Genomic DNA, 12557 nt, shown 5'->3' with positions numbered 1-12557 from the left:
TTAAGAAAAATCATTCCAAATCATTCAAAACTTAGGCGGGCCATAAGCACTTGAATTTATAGCTTTTTCGTATAATTCCCGGTGAATAGGCTCACGTGAGTGTTGAAACAGCCTTTGGGATCAGGGCCAATATAGGGTGGCGTCGTCTTTGATGGACGGAGCAAATCTCGTGAATTCCCAGCAAAAAATAAAAGGCGTGGTACTTGTTGGACAGAGCAGATATCATGAATTCCCGCGTACACACATGGGGCCACCAGCATGTATTTGTTCCATCCATTTCGTCCATCAGTTGCATCAGATCATGGTAGTCCATGCCAAAATTCAAGCAGAACGAGAATTCGTGGGCCGCAAGAGAGGAAACAGCAGCAACGAGGAATACCCTCGAAACCTTGCTACGCACTAGATGGCATAGATCATCACCGTGCCCTCTTGGGAGTTTTGATCCAACCCATCAAACAGGGCCACCTCACCACGATTTCCATCCATCACAAGGGCCACCACTGCGTATTCTGGAGATTTCTGGTTGGATACCCACTGTTTTCTATGGTGTGGTCCACCTGATGATTAGAGTGCCATGCTTACATCTCATCATTATGGTGGGGCTGACTCGATGTCTCGATTGGTTGGGGCAGAGGCAACAGGGTAGAACCAATCGATATTTCAAAAACAGATTATTGCGTGGCAAGCATGGATCCGTTCGATCTTTCAAAAATTGTACATCACACGGTAACCCTTTTTTTTTAAAAACTGACAGGAGAAAGATCCCAGCCATCCATCAAGCACGCGGTATCCACCGCATGTGAATCATAACCTCTTTTTTTTTTTTTGGCAGACATGAGAAAGATCCCAGCCACCCATCAAGCTGATCCCAAAGTGGGACCCATGGTTTGGTAATCCAGAAACAAGAAGAGAACCAGATTAGGTATTGTACGACATCCAACACGTTCTTACAAGTGGAACCCACGGTTTGATAATCCAGAAACATTGGTCTGCTGGTAAGTTGGGTGGTGTATTTCTCTTCCCCGAATCGAAAGCTTAGACAATGCATGTTGAGCGACAACAGACCAATGGTCTGGGGCATCAGAATAATGGCCATAGCTTGTCAGAACTGAAAAATCTCTGCATACCATAGGCACCTACTGTATTATTTATTCCCCAACGACTATTTTTTTTAATTATTATTTACACTTCAATCATTTGGATTGGCATCCAATGGTGTGAAAATCCAACTCATATTCCCCAACGACTATAACTCAATTGCAATATAAAAAGATCAGTTTGTCTGGATAAGAAGAAGATCAAAAGGATGCAATAAGCATTTTTTTTAATTTTTAAAAATTTTTAAAATTTTTTTTTTTTTATAAAAAAAAGAAAAGAAAAAAAGAGGAAAAGGTTGGTTAATTATTATATAATGAGAAGGTGAAATCTGGGTGGGCCATCAGTCAAGACTAAACCTATAAGTATGCCTTGGGCAAAAATAAGGTAGTTCAAATGTGCAGTGGAGCATGTGTCCCCGAGTGTGGACTGGTGAAGATGACCAGAGCACATCCATAGTGGATTGAGGAACGAACTGGATCTCAGGTGTGTTCCATGCTAGCCCACGTATTGTGGGATAATAAAACATCTTTACAAAATATCCTCAGTAGGATTCGTGACGTACAAGAAGAAAGAACATCTTCAAACTCAAGGCAATGCTAATGCTACAAAACTTAAAAGGGCTTTTAGCCTCTGCAGCCATTTGGGCCGGAACCACAGAGGAGACGGGTGGGATTTACCTTATTTAGAGATGAGACTAACAAATGTTCCTTCAAGTTGAAAAAGGGTAAAATGGGAAAAAAACAAAACAAAAAAAAATAAATGAAGAAATAATTAAAAACAACTCTCCCGGGATTGTTTTTGACAGCCTCAGTTTCTCTGCTAAATATATGTTAAAACAAACTATAAATTTAAACTCACCCCCACGTGCCCGATCATTTTCTGGACTCGTGTTGCCCTACCGGCGTCCTCCGGCTTTCCTCATGGGTGGGGCCAAGTCTTCCTCATCAGACTGGATGTCACCATACTGCCACATTTTGAGGCGCTCACGCTTTGCTTTCGCCTGGTGTTCTTCCAGGTTATCAAGAGCCGACTGCCTTTCCCTGGTGTCCCATCTCTTCTTTCTTTCCAGTGTTGCAAGTCCTTCCTATAAATGACATTAGAAGAGGTTTTGAGTAAAAAACTGCATACAAAGCAAGCAGAACTCTACCAAGTTTACCCACAGTAATCAAATGACAAACAAAATGTCAGCCTCAGCAGTGTCAAGATGCACAAGTGAATCGAATTGGAAACATGGAATCTAATTGAGAGGAGATGAAAATCAATGGCATTTCATAAAGAGAAGTGTGACCCTCAAATTGCAGTTGCATGCTAGAAAGTCCAAAACTCCAACTTGGAGCGCATATCTCAATTATCAACATAAATACCAAGGAAAAGAGGACATTGGCTAATTTCATGGAAAAGAGGATCAAAGAAAATTAAACAGAGGTGGTGCTCTGACCTTCAGCATGGCAGCATTGATACTGGAACCAGCTTCCACATCGACCAGAGTTACTATAAGAACTGTTCCAGTTCCCTGGCCTTTCACCTTTCCACCCGAAGTGTCTCGCTCCTCAACCATGGCCCTGAGCTCTCTTGAGCTGTTTAGGGTACATTCGCTTAGATACTCTGCAGCTTCCTGACCAAAATCCTCCTCTAGACTGGGGACTTTAATGTAGGCAAGACTGCATAGTTGGGCAAGGCCTGGTGAAGAAGAGACAGAGGGATCAAGAGGCCGCAAGCGCGTGTAAGGAACCGTTTCCTGGTTCCCGTAATCGATGTAGAACACTTCGAACTTGTCCTTTGGTGATTCAACAGCTCCTCGTGGTGCATTGACAATCTTCACATGTGATTGAAAACATCAATCATAATGATGTAAAATGCAATTGAGGATCATGCGGCATGGGAAAAAAGAAGAAGAAGAAGAAAATAAAAAGAAAATAACATTTCCAGCAAATTACCAGCTGTAACAAATAGGGTAATATCAATGAAAACATATCATTGTTCACAGATTCAGTGCACATATCAGCCACATCATAGATAACCATTAATTTCAAGTTTATTCCAGAAACTCTAATGAACTAAAATAAAATCAACTGCAATTCCCAAAAATAATTTTAAATTACAGGGAAAATAGCTAAAAGAAATTTCATGAAGGCAATATCTAAAATCCCCAAAGCAAGCAAGAACAATAATGCTCCAAGGCAGGATGGATACAAACTCCAGATACAAGTTAGGATGCAAATTCACATTTCCTAATTTGCAAGACATGGCACATAGGTATCCCGTCCACAGCATGCCATTCATATTTGGTTGAATGATGGTAGTTTGCTTTTATAAAACAAATATATGTTAGTGTTTACAACATTCTAAATTTAATTACCAATATTCTTCATTATATTCCCTTTTTTTTTAACACATGAAAAATTGTTATTAAAAAATAAAAAAAAGATACATCAAGGGGCCAAAATCATCGTTATCTTGATAGAAGAAACAAATGCTAGAGACAACTAGTGATTGCTTAAGCCAAGCACAGCTATGCCAGATGGTGCATCAAAGCCAATAAAATTATAAATACTGCTTACTGACAACTAGTGATTGCCACCAACTTTTCCAGAACATAAAAGGAGCCACTTTTTGTAGTTAATGAGAGTCTCACCATGGCCCTGTTCCAAGAATTATCTGCACTGAACTGAGCAAGGACAATATCCCCCTTCTTAGGATTAAAAGCGCCAATGACAGGAGGATCTTGGAGGGTCAATGAAGCTAGTTGCTGCTGAATAGAAGCCACTTTCTGATCTCCAACTGTTTGGACATAGAACTTGCCGCTGCCCAGTACCTCAGTAACCACCACCTGAAAGTAAAGATCAGGAAGGCAAGTCAATTATCCACCTAGAGAAATAAAACAAGGCATCACTCAAGCGAAAATCACACAGCACCTTAAGCACTTCCTTCTGTTTGGTCTCAGCCACTGATGACCCATTAGTAGCTTCCTGTCCTTCAACATGATTTTCCCAAATCTGCAATAAATATGTGTCAGCAGACACAAAGTGAGCAAGCTCGGCATCGACTTTCTAAATCACAAAGCACCTTAAGCACTAACCTTCAATCTCTGGTTTTTTGCAGACTGCTCAGCCTTTGCAAGTAGGTGAGCATCAGGAATCCTGTCAGCACCAAAAGCAGTTTGAAGCCTTGCCAGCCCAGCCTCTAGAAGAACCACAGCCATGTTGGTCTTTGATTCCCATAAAGAACCCAAGAAGGTTCCAGTTCTATCAACTGTTTCGACTTCAATCTGCACAAAATTACAGAAATTTAACAGCACTGAACATGAAGTAAAATGGAAAACACCGAGGCAGAACATGGTACCTCTACATCCCTCTGCAGGATCTTTCTTCTCATGAAGGCAATTGCTTCATCTGAGAAAGGCTCATCGCGGCCGGGGCATCTAACACCAGAGAAGGAGAATGCAATGCTGCAAGTTTCCTTGGGGATCAGCAATTTAAACCGATGACCACTAAGGACGTAATCCACAACAGCGGGTAGCCTTCTACTCCGTTGCAAGAAGGGCAAGAAATCTTTAGCTTTTTTTGCAGATGCCTGAAAATATATATATTTAGCAAGTTCTGAAGGAACAATTTTATTCCAGAAGAGATCATTTTATAGAACCAAACATGATAGAAAGTACAAGGAAACAAGAAGGTTCAGCTTTCTGACCGTCAGCAGGTCCGTTACGTGCATCACTGGGGGATCCTTTGCAGAATGGATCCCTTTCTTTCCATTGATTGCACGAGATTCAGCAGCAAGCAACGCGTCATAATAATTTGACCTTTCCTCAAAATCTCGGTGCCTGATAACCGTGCCAAAGCCACGCGCAACAACCAACTCAGCAACATTTATTCCTGCTGGTTGGCTGACTGCAGAAGTTAGAGTAGGTGCTGTGTCATCACCATCGACCTTGGATGGAGATGCCAGGAAGACTGATCCAAAATCCATGATTCTGGAATCTGAAGAGCCAGCCGTAGGCACTGGATTGAGCCCATCAGCCATGCCGACCTTTCTAGAATATTCCATTGAAACATTTACCTGAAAGAAGGCCAACCTTTATTTCAACTTTCCGGAAACAAATTTAAATGAAGTCCCTGTAGTTGTCAGCTCAATCTTGACAGATCCCATCAGAGATGTAAATAGGCACTTAAATACATACCTGGCGGCCGATAAGGCGTTGTCGCAAGAATTCTCGAGCTTCACGGGCATAGGGTGCTGGTTTTTCATCCCTACGAGGATTTCCCATTTTGGGTGACCTGATACTCGAAAGATTCACGCGCCGTTCAGCTGATGGGCTTCCATAAGGAATGGAGTCATCGGCAACTATGATACAATCCCCACTCACAACCTCCACCACCTAAAGAAAGTAGAAGCATGTAGAGGAATGGAAAATTATACAAGGATTAATGGAAAGAGGAAACTTCTTGTAAACAAAAGGGAAAGCCACTCGCCTTTCCTGTGAAATCCTGATCGTGAATCGCCTTTGAGTTTGTAGCTGGAGGAACATAGTTTGTCCAGATCCTTAAACGATCCTTCTTTGCTTGGAGCTCAGCAGCCTTCAACTTACGTTTGGCATCATCCTCCATCATATTGGCACTCCATTCCACGAATTTAGCCAGACCCTACATGGGTGTCCAATTTAATATGATTGGCTAGAAATTACTCAGCCACCCGCGAGATAAACATATAATGATTGGAAATAACAAATCAGAGACATGAAAATGGAAGGGATCTAGAAAGACTTAGACAAAAAACTCCCAAATTATAACTTTGAGTTATAAGGAAAATTTACTGCCGCTACAGAAATGAGTGACTGATGTTAAAGCAATGTCTTCAAATAGCAGCAACAAGATGAGAGACCATGCAGCTAAATAAATAGGCAAGCAACAGACGATTGAAGGTCTCAAAGGAAATAGAATATGTGGGAAATAAAAAAAAAGGGAATTGAAAATAATGATCACAGAATGTCATGTTTTGCAGCTTTTTGAAAGTAATAGTTCTTAAGTGCTTTAAAATGGGAAGGACTCGATAGTTGGAATCGTAATACTCATGGAAACATCCATTTAAAGGACCATCTTCCAAATTTGTATCAGTGAGAATCAACATAGTTTCAAATTCACACGAGCAGATTTAAAATACAGGCACAGTAATCTTCCATTAAAAAACCTCAATACAAAAGGCTGAGTGGAATCCGATCCATGGCTTTCGTCAACTATACTATACGTCTGTACAATACCAAACGCCTTAGGAAGTCTTCATACACTTAATTGTTTTCTTACATCTGTACAGTACCAAAGACCTTAGGCAGTCTTCATACACTTCATTGTTTTCTTTGATACACTTTCATTGTTTTCCTTGATAATCCGCAAAAGAACCGGTTAACAAATGCAACCCTAAGATACAAATTGTATCGCAAAGATATAACTCTGTGGTAACCAATCAGACTGACATGGCCACACGGGGCATCATGAAGAACAAGAGGAACCACACTCCCCATGAGAAAAGATTGCATCTCTTTCCTTGTAGTAAAGCCAAGCAATCAATGTTGTCATGGAGAAGAAAAAATGACCTAGCCATTAATGATGAATGCTATCCATTCCAAATTAGTTTAGGAATAGCACAGGTGTGCTTTGTGCACATTGTTGCCAGCATGACAAAATAAAATAAATTAACAAACATACATTCTCTACGAGCTCCAATGCCAAGTCCTTTAGTGAATCACCATCCGCATAATAGACAGAACCTATCAAATTGCTGAATTTGTCTACACCCTCCAGTAGAATTCGGACCTGCCAGGTACACCTAAGAGCTGAGTAAAAGAACAAAATACAAATAGACAAGAAGGCATAATCCACAAAAATAAAAACTGAAACTCACATCTCTATTTAGAATACGGATCTCAGTGAAGTGTTTAGCTTCCCTTCCAAATGGATCAGGCGAAACTTCAGTAGTAGCGGAAGCTGCAAGTCTTTGTGCGGATGTTAGTGGGGCTCGAGTTTCAGGAGAAACTTCCCCATTTGTGTCTTCGGATGTTACTTCTGTCTCTACAATCGTTTCTACCATAGCCCGTCTCCCCATTGATGGAGACTAGTTTTAAAAACACAAATCTTTTATCAATCTAAAGTAATCATACTGATACTGATGAACCCCAAGAGAAACCCACTATTCTACGAGAATTTGGGTGACAATGGTAACATTTTACCTGTATGCCTGCAACAAAAACTTGAACAAACTGAAACTCCGGGAGCAAGTAGACTCGAACTGTACTTCCATCACGAACCTGTTCGGCAATCCCTTCCAAAGGTCTGCCCTTGTTGGCAGCCAAGAGGCCCATTGCATCAAAATTACTGGCATCTCCAATAGCAGAAGGAGGTAAGTTCCTAATGGATGCCTCTGATGCACCAGGTGCCTGCATTAGTGAGTAAACCAACCAATATAACATTTAGCATTTCTTGTAATTTAAAACAATTGAGATAGGGGAAACGAGTTCCCTAGAAGAGGGAGAAGGAAAGATCCTTCTGTAGCAAGACTATCCATGGTAAAGCCCGCCTCTCCGCCAACATGGATAAACGAAATGTTTAGCCTAGAAGCAAGGACAAAAATTTTGTCAAATACATACGACAACTTTTCGTATGTGATCCCAAAAATGTAATCACGCTTTAATCTAACCAATTAATTTTTGCTGAATATAACCTCCGAGGGGTGACAAGTGAGTTCATAGACCACCATTGTGACAGAACTCTCATCAATCCGGGTTTCGATTAATATCTAGAACATTCAATGTGGAGAAAAAGAAAGAAAAGCAATCAAGGACAAAGCAGTCATGTACCAAGTTGGTGGTCTCTAACTTGGATAGAAATTGCTCTCTTTGACAAAAGAAGTCATACTCCTAGAAGGTCAAAAAGGGATGGCTCCATAGATGTCATACTCATCTTTCTCCATTCAAAAGGGAATTAGCATCGGCCTCTTAGGATAAGATGAGGGGGCTAGCAATCCTTTTCCAATTTGCAGCAATTACATAAAAGCACAAACAAAGAAATCCTACTATACTAACCTTGCTCCAACGGCCTAAACCTTGGAGCTTGGCCTGCTCTTCAAGACGCTGCAAGTCAGATAAGAAGGGGCTTGCTTCTCCTTTCTGCTGACCTTGCTCCCTAACCTGTATGAGTCATATCCATGCAACCAAGAAACGGCATGTCTGATTCAGTATTCATGGGAAGGAGTGGATGTGAAACTGTAAGTTCATAATGTCCACAAGTATAAGAATTACCTTTGCCCAGCCTTCAGAAACAACTAGCATCGCCACATTTTTATCACCAAGAAAAACAGAGCCAAACTCACGCGCTATGGATGGCACAGTGTAATCTACTTTAAAAGTCACTTCCTACAATAATCAAGACTATAACGTTAGAAGTGGATAAAAGTCATTGAAGAAAAAATTGGCGTATGTGTAAAAATTAAATAAAGACCAAGAAGTTCAAATAGAATGCACCTTTCCGATGCACAACTTCCTTAGATATTCTCTACTATCCCAGGCAAAAGGTTCATCAACACCGCCTCTACGAGCCTAGGACATGTGATGAAAGGAGTTAGTTTCAGCATCCAAATGGCATACCATAAAGTAGTGAGTATAGTTATGTTCAGTGTTTGGATAACTAACCAAATTCTACAAAACTAGTTAAATTACAAAATTTCCTAGTGGCAGAAGCTAGCATCCAAAGAACCATATCTACCTTCTGATGCCAAAAAATCGTCCAAGAAATAGCTTAGGGTTGAAGCATTGAACGCCATAAACCGTACAATGGGCTTGGCGTATATGATTTTAGACTTGACTAATTCAGTTATGCGCTAGTACAAACTCAAGAACAAGGACCATATTTTGATCAGACATGACAAACAAACTTTTTGCAGGATGAAAACTACTGAAAGGTAAATCAACTGTCCTGACATCGAAATCTACCTTGCAACAGCTTATAGGAAGAGAAAATTTTGAAAAAGATAAATCAATCCTTGAGAAAGTTCAACCGACAATCTTATAAGTCATGTTGTAAAATACCAAGAATTTCTTCAAAATCCAACAAAACCATACCAAAAACAAGGCTAGTTTCAAATGCAATTACACATATATTTAGAATCACCGAGAAAAAAAGCATTATGGCATGGATTCAACTGGCAAATAAAATGGGATCAAGGTACATAATTTAATGTTAAACAAGACAACGTGTATGATGGATAATTCAAGCCAGAACATACTAATCTAGGAGCAATTAGTGAAGACAATGTGATTGTCTTCTCTGGCGGGATCTCAGCCTTTGTGCTCCCCATTATAACCAAGCAATCACCCGACGGAACAGCTTTCACCTTCCCTCTCAGCCATCCTGTCGCAGCAGTTGCTGATGCCATGACAACAGTTGAAATCTGCATCAAGAAAATCAAATAAAAGATAGTCCAAATTCTCAACGAAATTTTCCAATCTGAGTGTCTCAGCTGTATTTTTTCCTATTTCTTGCACAAAAATAACCAGAAACAAATTAAAACTCGGTATAAACAACATAAAGGGACTTGGAGCCTCAATTTCAAGCAGACCAATGATGTTATATGAAGACGAAATCATAATACAGTTGAAATGCTTCATTCTAGGCCTAGTTTATATGCAATGGGTAAATATTGATCCAATTAAAGAAAATCACATTTTTCAACAATCTGCTAGCAATATAATTATTCTGAAACTAATGATCAGAAGAGCATACTTTACAACAATCTTCAATGTCTAGCAAGCCACGAGGAAAGATAAGAAAATCGCCATTTTTACAATCGAACAGAGCAATATATAGCAATACAATACTGAGAGAAGGTAAAAATAAATAAATAAATAAATAAATAAAAGATCACATATTTTTACAATCAAACCCTGCCAGTTACAAGCAAAAACCGAACATGCAGCAATTCCGACCTCATAAAAAACAAGAAATTAAAAATTAAAAAAAAAACATTGAAAAAAAAGAAAAAAAGAACTGAAACAGCAGAAAACCATGGAATCAGATCCAAGGTCAACCACCTCAGGAAACAAATAAAACTTCAAAAAGACAAAGGAAAAAAAAAACACTCAAAATCTCAGTAAAATCCGATCACTCACTGCTAAAATTCCACTGATCGACACAAGCTGAAGAAAGATATCAAAACGATCCAATCAAATCGATTCTACTTCTGGCAGTTTCAACAAAAGAACCGAAACTGAGCAGATCGATGACAAAAGCTAACATAGACGGTGGATCGAAAACAGGAAGAGATCCCAAACCTTCAGAAAACACAAGATTTCGAAAATAAGCCAAATGGACCAAAAGATACGCCGATTTTGCAAGAAAGAAACAGATCTGAGATCTGAGATCTGAGAAAAACATACCTGGATAGGAATCGCGAAAATCCCCTCTGTAGATGGAGAGAAGAGAAGGGATTTCCGTCAGTTTCTTGATCTCTTCTCTCCAAGATGATGAAAGAGGGAGAGAAGACCGATGGGTGAAAAGAACGATGACATAGAGAACATCTGTTTATATACCTGTCGAGGAGCGTTGTTAGGGATAAGTTTATATAACCTCGCTTTTTAAGGAAAATTACCAAAAATACCCATACAGGAGTTATCGTAGACGCTGAAAACTGTTATAGCTGCCAACAAGATTGAGAAAAGCTTTGATACTCTGGAGAACAAAATGGATGATACGCGGGCACTAATAAATTATATGTGTGTTATACAGGAAATTCAATTAAGCAGGTCCAAATTAATATACCATGAACCGAACCTTAAGCACGCTTGACAATCTGACCATCGGATTGGCAGAAATTTATCGGATGGTTGAAATTAAAAAAATCAATGGTCCTACTTCAACAGGAAAATGGACGCGAATCAGAGGTTATATATATGTTAGAAACACATGATTTTGGGACTGCTAATTACAAGAAGGGGGTTCCACGATTTGGTTAAATTGAAGTTATTGTCTGTCACGTGCACAAGTTCGTAGTGCCCGCGTATCAAGCGGCATGCGCTGCGAGAGTATCAAAAATAGTTCTATTTATTAGATAGATTTGCGGCGAATGACTGGCCAGTGGCGAGATTTTTACTATTTAGAGTTTCAGCCGTGCGTGGGATCATGCTTCAATCAGGACGGCCGCCACCTTTGATTGTGTAGGCTAGTCTGCTCGTCAGGTGGGGCACAAGTAAACGAGGAAAGATGGACGGTTTAAAAAGATGGATACTTCTAGCCCACGTGGTGACTAGATTGGCCTGATTTTAGGGTCCAGAATTCATATGACGTGAGGCCCACCTCATTAATGGCCCCCGGCCTCGTACGCCCTAGGGGTGTGTGTATTCCGTCCAACCTGAGTAGCGTGGCCCCAACATGAAAGTGGCCGATCCAACCATCATTTGGCGACCACCATGGGTATTTGGAGATTTTTGTGAGTCCAGTCCTCACTGCTTCTTGTTGTGTGGCTCACTTGGGTCTTGACTTGGTTCATTTTTATAAACACATGGTAGCATCGTCTGGTGAAACTAATGGATAGGATGGATCTTTACACAAACGCTATGGTTGACCTTACATAGTATGTTTGTTTTTCTAAAGTAAATATAAATGCATTATAAATGGGTAATAATTACTTACTCTGGTAATCACCACTACCATTCATTTGACTCTTATTTATTCAAAGCGAAAACCTCTTATGATTAATTTAACTCTTATTTATTCAACGCGAAAACCAAGTACACTGCCAAATGTATGTGAGGCCCACTGTGATAAATGTGGATTATCTGCACCGTCCATACATCATGTCAACTGAATTTAGGGTATTAGCTAAACAATAAGGAAGATTCAATGTTCAGGTGGACCACACCATGGTAAAAATGGAATCGAACACTTACCGTTAAATGCTTCTTGGGGCCACTGTTTACTTTGTCGTGGGTCACTTGAATGTTGGATTTGACTCATTTTTCAGCTTATGCTCAAAATATTCCCGTAAAAGGGATGGACGAAGTGGATATGTCATATAACTGACAGTGGGGCCCACAATTTTATGCCCGTCTATTTTCGAGTAGGTAAAATTGTAATATTTAATTACTTACTGGGCATTTACACTGAATTTGGAAAATCAAATGGTACTTAGGTTTGAAGGGTTCAACTTATTACCCTTCAACCTATTATGGTTAGATAGGTCATGACCGGATCATCGATAGCATAGTTAAAAGATTCGGAGAGACTTGTGCCACGCGATTAGTCCCGAGTCGGGTCATGGCTCAACTGTGGTAGGGGTGAATCCTCATGAAGTCATTGGCCCTTTACAGTATAATCAATGGGGACCGTCTATTTTCCTAGCCATTTCTTTAATGATTGGCATCATCTGATCAAACAATGTTTTTAGAAAGATGGTCAATCAACGGTGGGCCCTTA

At 40.0% G+C, this 12557-nt stretch overlaps 1 protein-coding gene and 1 long non-coding RNA gene across 3 annotated transcripts; both read right to left on the bottom strand.

The window, feature by feature from the left end:
• Positions 1-1657: 1657 nt before the first annotated feature.
• On the bottom strand, positions 1658-10673 carry LOC131239241 (ribonuclease TUDOR 1). 2 transcript variants are annotated; one of them, XM_058236848.1, is made up of 18 exons: positions 10523-10652; positions 10256-10417; positions 9373-9537; positions 8612-8686; positions 8390-8503; positions 8174-8278; positions 7322-7528; positions 6997-7206; positions 6801-6908; positions 5571-5741; positions 5279-5476; positions 4789-5157; positions 4441-4671; positions 4178-4366; positions 4014-4094; positions 3734-3928; positions 2537-2914; positions 1658-2182 (listed from the first exon to the last, which is right to left on the bottom strand). In XM_058236848.1, exons 3-18 carry the CDS (start codon positions 9520-9522, stop codon positions 1994-1996), a joined length of 2970 nt encoding a protein of 989 aa, XP_058092831.1. In that variant the 5' UTR covers positions 9523-9537; positions 10256-10417; positions 10523-10652; the 3' UTR covers positions 1658-1993. The 2 variants fall into 2 exon arrangements, with proteins under 2 accessions (XP_058092831.1, XP_058092830.1); XM_058236847.1 differs by lacking the exon at positions 10256-10417 and having other exon boundaries at positions 10523-10673.
• LOC131239242 (uncharacterized) lies at positions 6056-6794 on the bottom strand. The gene is made up of 2 exons (XR_009168106.1): positions 6419-6794; positions 6056-6362 (listed from the first exon to the last, which is right to left on the bottom strand). It is a non-coding gene; the product is annotated as an uncharacterized LOC131239242 (long non-coding RNA).
• Positions 10674-12557: the final 1884 nt, after the last annotated feature.

This window comes from Magnolia sinica, chromosome 3 (assembly GCF_029962835.1).
Source record: "Magnolia sinica isolate HGM2019 chromosome 3, MsV1, whole genome shotgun sequence".
NCBI classification, from domain to species: Eukaryota; Viridiplantae; Streptophyta; class Magnoliopsida; order Magnoliales; family Magnoliaceae; genus Magnolia; species Magnolia sinica.
This window is presented reverse-complemented; position numbering and strand designations above follow the sequence as displayed.